We start from the raw sequence: 7,356 nt of genomic DNA on the forward strand, positions 1-7,356 counted from the left end.
ACACGTAACATTCTTCTTCATTTGCAGATTTTTTATAAAAATTTTTAAAACGAAAAGTTAAAAAAAAAATTCTATTTTTTTTGGCCTTTATGGAGCTCAGTCTCCAAACGTCCGTTCTCCGGTTGTAGCTGCCTTTTTAGTCCGCAAAATATCAGTGACACGTGTGGGCAGCACTGACGCGTTGGTCCCGTATGGCATTGAGTCAAACAGGCGAGCGGACTCCCGCTACGGTCACAGACACGGAGCTAGCTAGCCTGTGAACCGGACCACAGCTCCGTCCGTCTCCGAGACCTCCCACCCATCTCCCATGGCGAAGGCCCCTCCAGCCGCCCGCCCGCATCCCTAACCCTAGGCTAGATCCCGCCGCACCTCGCGCGCTCGCGAGACCAAACACACGCCTCTGACCACTCCCCCCCAGCCCCGCTGACTCCTCTGGGTCCGTGAGTCCATTGCTTTACCCATGGATTCGGCTAGTAGCAGCGCGCGGACGGTGGCGGCGTGCGTGATCGGCGGGATCGTGCTGGGCGCCTCGGTGGTCGCGCTGCACCTCGGCGCTGGCCCCGCGGCCCCGAGTCTGCCACCGGTCGAGGCCCTCCGGCGGCGCTTCCGCCGCCGCTGCCGCCCCGTGCGGGTCTACATGGACGGCTGCTTCGACATGATGCACTACGGTCACTGCAACGCGCTGCGCCAGGCACGGGCGCTCGGGGACGAGCTCGTCGTCGGCGTCGTCAGCGACGACGAGATCACCGCCAACAAGGGACCCCCCGTCACGCCGCTCCACGAGAGGTCATCCCGCATCCCTTCGTAATTCTAGTGTTTGCTTGCGCCATGTGTAAGATCGCCGCTAAGTTTTGTGCTACAGCCAACATTTTGTTCCAATGAGAACATAACCACGACAATATTTTCCCCTCTGGTTGATGCTTGTTGTCATGTTGTGGGACTCGCTCTAATTATATTCTTACAATGCAAACTGCTGGGGAACACTTGTGGCTGTCGTTCGTTGTTAGGATTCAGGGCAAACTTTTAGTGTCATTATGTGAATTAATGTGTTTGCCGAGTTGCTACCGTGCGGACCAGTTGCATACTTGCATCAAAGTTTTCTTTTTAGCTTGAATTCTAAGGTGATGTTTTGTGGGCAGGACGGACTGTTTGGCGTTCTCAAACTTGTATGGATTTAAAACATAGCAGTAGCTCGAATGTTAGAATTGTTTCGTTTGTTGATTAGTAACAATGAAAAAAGTGGCTCTAAGTTATGGTTAGCTAGTTGTACTGTTGTGTTGCATGAATGATTTGAATCGGGCTATAGTATTACTAGTTCTGAAGTTAAGTGTGTTTTTGGTCAGTAGATAGCTTGTCTGGATCTGGGATGGGCTAATCGGCCCAAGCAGTAGATAGCCCTGGAAATGTTCGCTAATGCTGGAGTCACTAACCACTTGGTGAGTCTGTGCATTTCATTTTATATGGTCAATGTGGTATGCCTGCTGTGTGCTCTGCTTGGCTGATTGGTAGTAACAAATCAAGTTTGCTCAAACGACATTAATACATTTTAGAAAATTTGCTATCCCAGTAGCTTTTTTGTTCGCAATTGCGCTTATGATGGATGCAATTCTTGCCGTGTCAAAATGAATTATGGCACTTATTTAATTTTGACAATTAATCAGATCTCTGTGTTTTTTTCTGCCTGCTTGAAGAAAGATGAGTTAAGCAAGATTTACTGGCAGGAGTTAGTGTCTTAATGCACGCCTTAGGCCCTCTTTAATTTGCATGATTTTTAGAACGTAGGAATAGGAAAAATACAGGATTTGAGTGGCTTGTCCACTTGAATCCTATAGGATTAGCATAGAGTGTTTGATGCCACAGGAAAAACAAAGGAATCGTAAAAAGAGGTTGGAGTGGATGCTTGATTTCCAATGAAATGCAGTACACTTGATTCCATAGGAAAAAAATCCTATATGATTCAATCATGTGAATCAAACGACCAGCGTAGGAAAAATCCTAAGGATTCCAACCCTCTAAAAGTCCTATGGAATTCCTTTGAATCAAAGGAGCCCTTACTGTTTCTCTGCTTCTGCAATTTGTAGATTTAGGTGCAATTCATGGGTTTCTTATGTGCTCTGTTGGTAGTTACTGTTGTGTTAACACAGCCAGATTTTGCCTCTAATGCAGTTTTGGCTTAAGGCTGTATGGAATTTTAGGCATTTCTTCCGTGTTGTGCTTTTGCCTCTTTGGATGCACCGGTATAATCCGTAATTTTGTATTGTGTTTAGTATAAATTCTTTTTCCTGATGTTTCCATTTTTCTGGATAATACAGAATGAAAATGGTCCGTGCTGTCAAATGGGTTGACGATGTCATTCCAGATGCACCATATGCCATAACCGAAGATTTCATGAACAAGCTATTCAATGAGTACAATATTGATTACATTATTCATGGTGATGATCCTTGCCTGCTCCCAGATGGTACTGATGCATATGCCCTTGCCAAAAAGGCTGGCCGATATAAGCAGATTAAAAGGACTGAAGGAGTGTCAACAACAGATATTGTTGGTACTTATTCTGCTTTAGTTTTCTCTTGTATGTTTTAAATGCTGAAAGTTTTAATTGCCATACTGAAATTGAAGTTTAAATGGCTACTGCATTGGAATAACTTTTAGGCTGTCTCTGAGCTGACAACCTCACTGATAACTGTCTTAGATTTGTCTACACTCGGATGTATCTAGCATGTTTTAGTGTTAGCATATCTGACAAATCTGAGACAAGTAATATGGATAGGAGGGAGTACCTTGTTTCTCCTGATATGCCACTTTAAGGAAGCATTTGACAGTGTCTTATCTGTCGTCAAGACTAATTTCTTGTTCCCACCATCACATGCATTCTGACATTTCTGTTGTATCCATTTACGAGCCAGGATGGTATGGAGATTTACATTGGGAACCAATGAGTTGATCATGGGCTAATTCCTATTGTTTACGGTGATGATTTTTTTACTGCCATCTTGAGCTTGTCTCTCTTCGTTGCAGGAAGAATGCTTCTTTGTGTTAGAGAGAGACCAGTTTCTGATAATAACAGCCACTCTTCACTACAAAGACAGTTCAGTCATGGGCATGGTCAGAATATTGATGATAGTGGATTTGGAAGTGGAACAAAAATATCTCATTTTCTTCCCACATCTCGGCGGATAGTTCAGTTCTCAAATGGCAGGGTATGTCATACTGTTTCAGAGTTTCTCTTGCATAAATACTACACCATTTATATCTGGGTAATGAATACCCAATGAGCCTCTGCAACGTGGTTGGCACCTAGTCCTGAGATCAGAAACTAATTCGAGGTGGCTACACATGCGATGTTCTCTATGTAAGAAGGCACTTCCTTTGTATTGAGAGTGAGACTTCCATATGTTAAACTCTTACAAGACAAACTGTACATGTTTTGCCCAGGTAGAGATTTGTCTGTGCACCATAGATGAAAACTTCCACCGAGAAATGTTTCCTTTTTCTTAAATATTAAGCTTTTATTGTTGATGGACTTACTAGGCATGAATGAGGACTTGAGGGAGGGAGGGAGAGTTATTTGTGCAGTGTGCTTCATCAATTGCAAATGCCACGTGATTACTGGTTGACGGTTTGAGTGGTTCTGAGTTGGGAGTTGAGATTCAAAAATAATAAAAGTTCATATATGCTTGAATTATTGTAAGCAGGCATTGATGTGCCCACAGCTCAACTTCTTGTAAGGTGCAGCGAAGATTGGCTGGGAAAAAGGGTAGTGGGATAGCAACTAGAAGGGAAAGAGTTAATATTCTTGCTTCCCCCCTTACAGTAGGGATACATCCTTATATAGACCTTCTAGGTTGGTTTCTGTTCACTGAAGAGTAATTCCAGCGTGTGCTGGCTGGGTCCATCTCCACATACAAACTCGACATAACTTGACCCCCAAGACAAGGACTCGTAATTGGACACGAACTGTGGCATTGTGGGATACACGTAATATCTGTCTATAACGAGCATATGCTTGTAAAATTGAACTATTCAGTTTGTAAACATAGAATTTGCTTTGATGTTTCTACTTCTTGCAAACTGGTGATAGTTCGTGTAATTTAACTAAATAAAGCAGGCCCTTCTTTTCTCAACTTATTTCCTTTTCTGCTGACTAAGTTTACCAACGCAGGGTCCAGGACCAAATTCCCGGGTAGTGTACATAGATGGTGCATTTGATCTGTTCCATGCTGGTCATGTCGAGGTAAATGTCTCCCATAAAAGAAACAGAGAAAAACCATGGCATCTTTCTCAGCATTTGGATGCTCTGTCATATGCTTGTCTTGGTTGTATATTTTTTTCCAGTTGTTTCTGGCGGGAGAATACTGAACTAAAGTCTTCAAAACATTGCAAATCATAATTCAGTGTATTTATGGTTTCTTCAACGTAGATACTGCGACTTGCTCGAGGGCTTGGAGATTTCTTGCTTGTGGGCATTCACACAGATCAGACCATAAGGTAAGTATGATGGGTGCATCTACCTTTATCTAATTACAATTCTTATACAATTCATTGGCTTTTGCAATAGTCATAGTTTATAGTCAGAGACTCAGAGTACACTGTTGAGCATAACTTCTGTAGTCAGTTTTTTTTCATATAACCTTTTTCTTATGTTCATGCTTAATGTTTCTCAGTTCAACTCGAGGACCACATCGCCCAATCATGAATCTCCATGAGCGCAGTTTGAGTGTTTTGGCTTGCCGTTATGTTGACGAAGTGATCATTGGTGCTCCCTGGCACATTTCGAAAGACATGGTGAGCTGTCCACTCCACTCTGAACCATGACATAATATAACTGTAGTATAACACGCGTGATGATATGGCTTTTATGCCGTACAAGTAAAAGCCTAATTTCAAATCTACTATTTTTTGTATAAAAATATGGGCCGACTTGCACTTATCCATAGATCTATATACATAGTATAAATCTTATTTTCCAAGTACTATTAAATTCACTAAAATGTACTCTCTGGCTTAGTTTGTCAAATTATTTTAGACGTGACATGGAAACTAGGTATGAGCTTAGGTAAACTAGGCCCACTTAGATATATGCCGAGAACTAGATTAGAAAAAGTAGGCCCATGCATTTCACTATTTAAGTGGATAGTTTACATTCACTTGCTACTTATGTTGGATATAAAGGACTAGACTTATTTTTGGTGGAAGCTTGAAGTACTAGCCTACAAAAACGTCTTATATTTTGATATGGAGGTAATACTTACAGATCACATAATCATGGATGGAGTACGGACTGTACTCGTAGCCAACAACAGTCAAAACTTCAAAATTTGAACAAGAAAACATATATGCACAAAACATCACTACCTCTACATAGTACAAAATGTAATTATGCCAAGTATGAGAATTAGTTCACTACAAAATAAAGATAACAATGAAATGGACAGAGAGCTTCCCAATTTCCCACAGGGCCCCAATTTTATTGGGACAGACGATGACTTTTATAACTTCTAGCTTTTGCAGTATCCTTCATCTCATCTCTAGCTTGATCTTCATTAAGCAACGGTGAGCAGTTGCGTTGCTTCATGAGGAAATTGTTTTGTCTAGTTAGTCGTATTGTCCATGCTAAGCTGCAATGCCAACCACGGTTAGCTGCTAGGTTTGTGAAGCTGTTGACTCCGGAATCCTGCCTCAATCTAAGGTATTCCTCGTAGTCATAGAACATTAGTACACTGAGAAAATTTGTTCAGTGTGCTCACTGCTCAGAGATGATGCGATCAATGTCCTCAAGTTATCCTCACTGGTTCATTGAAAACTAACCTCACAAAACAATCAATACTTCCATCAAATAAAATCTATATATTCTCTATAACGTACTGTCCAACCTTGTATATTATCCAGGATCGTTTAGAAACCACCAGCTGTAATTTTAGCTGTCAATCAGGTTATGTGTGTGTGCCAAGAGCTCTCTAACTTTTCTTTTTGTACAGGTTACCACTTTTAATATTTCATTGGTTGTTCATGGGACTATAGCTGAGAACATGGACTATACAGAGGTAATTAAGCTGTCTTTTTCTTGGAATATGCAAATCTTGGACCTTGATAATTGATCATTGCCACTTTGTGAACTTCTCAGGATGATTCAAATCCATATGCTGTTCCAGTTGCTATGGGCATTTATCATAAGCTGGAGAGCCCTTTGGACATCACCACTAGTACTATTATAAGGAGGATAGTTTCTAACCATGAAGCCTATCAGGTAACTACCCTGAAATTGGGTTTGATTGTTGGGTGGAGCTTTGTCCTTCTGTGCTGTATGCAGTACTCCCTCTGTAAAGAAATATAAGAGTGTTTAGATCACTAAAGTTGTGATCTAAACACTCTTATATTTCTTTACAGAGGAAGTACTACACTATATTCTGTGCAAATATGATTTGCCTTTTGTCGTCGTCATATCAATGTTGTGGATGCTGGAGTTATTTTGTATTGATGTTTATGGTAGTGCATTAGTGTCTGAGTAAATTCCTTTGGATATGCAGCATTGAATATTTGTCTGTCTCGACGGGACCAATATTTCCTGCTATAACTATGCTCAACAACACGTTCTTTGGTGTAGGGGCTGATATGGTTTGCATTTATACTGGTCCACTGCTTTGGTGTGTTTTCACTCATACTTGGTCTCTGATGTTTGCCTTTGTGCAGAAGCGGAACGAGAAGAAGGAAGCCAGTGAGAAGAAGTACTACGACAGTAAAAGCTTTGTCAATGGAGAGTAGTTACCTATGGATAGATCTTCTCAGAAGACTGTTCCTAGATCTTCGAGGCTCTAACACAGGTCACAAATGAAGCCATTAGGTGATCTACAGTTTTACCGCTCCATTGTCATTTTTGCTATATAGCTTAGTAGCTTCAGATGCAATCTTGATGCATGATAGGCAGTGGCGCTGAGTTGGGTGCGGAACCTGGATGAATTTCCAATGCCCACTTCCAGTGCTAGTACCTACCCTATTCCCACCCTGTATACCGGCTTCCAGAGCTGCCGTTACCGGCTGAGTTCTTTTTGAGATCTATAGTTGTTCGAGAATTGTGGTACAATATGAATGCTAGGTCAATCAATTGTTTGTTTCCCGGTTGCTCTTGTGAGGTGGGCATCCAATGCCAGTCGTTTTCTCATATACTTGGTGGAGCTGAGTCCTGATCTTAAACCGAACATGGACTAACTGATATGGTATGCCAGTCGCTGGTCGGTGCAAGCAGCTGGGTCTGATGGTACACCTGGACGGTCTGCCGACACGTCGAGAGCTACCAGTGATCTTGGCAAAATGCTTGCTAGGCAAAAACATAACACTAGAAAGGTGCCAGATGGC

At 42.0% G+C, this 7,356-nt stretch overlaps 1 protein-coding gene across 2 annotated transcripts; it reads left to right on the forward strand.

Moving 5' to 3' along the window:
- Window positions 1-222: 222 nt before the first annotated feature.
- On the forward strand, window positions 223-7,122 carry LOC123448111 (ethanolamine-phosphate cytidylyltransferase-like). 2 transcript variants are annotated; one of them, XR_006631610.1, is made up of 10 exons: window positions 223-786; window positions 2,313-2,548; window positions 3,022-3,203; window positions 4,166-4,237; window positions 4,424-4,491; window positions 4,668-4,788; window positions 5,982-6,047; window positions 6,128-6,250; window positions 6,531-6,618; window positions 6,694-6,788. XR_006631610.1 is itself a non-coding variant. In XM_045124884.1 (9 exons), exons 1-9 carry the CDS (start codon window positions 461-463, stop codon window positions 6,763-6,765), a joined length of 1,266 nt encoding a protein of 421 aa, XP_044980819.1. In that variant the 5' UTR covers window positions 225-460; the 3' UTR covers window positions 6,766-7,122. The 2 variants fall into 2 exon arrangements, 1 of the variants encoding a protein (XP_044980819.1); XM_045124884.1 differs by lacking the exon at window positions 6,531-6,618 and having other exon boundaries at window positions 225-786; window positions 6,694-7,122.
- Window positions 7,123-7,356: the final 234 nt, after the last annotated feature.

The sequence above is a fragment of the Hordeum vulgare genome, chromosome 4H (assembly GCF_904849725.1).
Source record: "Hordeum vulgare subsp. vulgare chromosome 4H, MorexV3_pseudomolecules_assembly, whole genome shotgun sequence".
Lineage (NCBI taxonomy): Eukaryota > Viridiplantae > Streptophyta > Magnoliopsida > Poales > Poaceae > Hordeum > Hordeum vulgare.

What these genes read in the sequence shown, in the direction of transcription:
- LOC123448111 (XM_045124884.1), top strand. Translation starts at nt 461, where the DNA reads ATGGATTCGGCTAGTAGCAGCGCGCGGACGGTGGCGGCGTGCGTGATC. An exon ending in GTCACGCCGCTCCACGAGAG is followed by an intron (nt 787 to 2,312) that starts GTCATCCCGCAT and finishes TGGATAATACAG; the next exon opens with AATGAAAATGGTCCGTGCTG. An exon ending in GGCACATTTCGAAAGACATG is followed by an intron (nt 4,789 to 5,981) that starts GTGAGCTGTCCA and finishes CTTTTTGTACAG; the next exon opens with GTTACCACTTTTAATATTTC.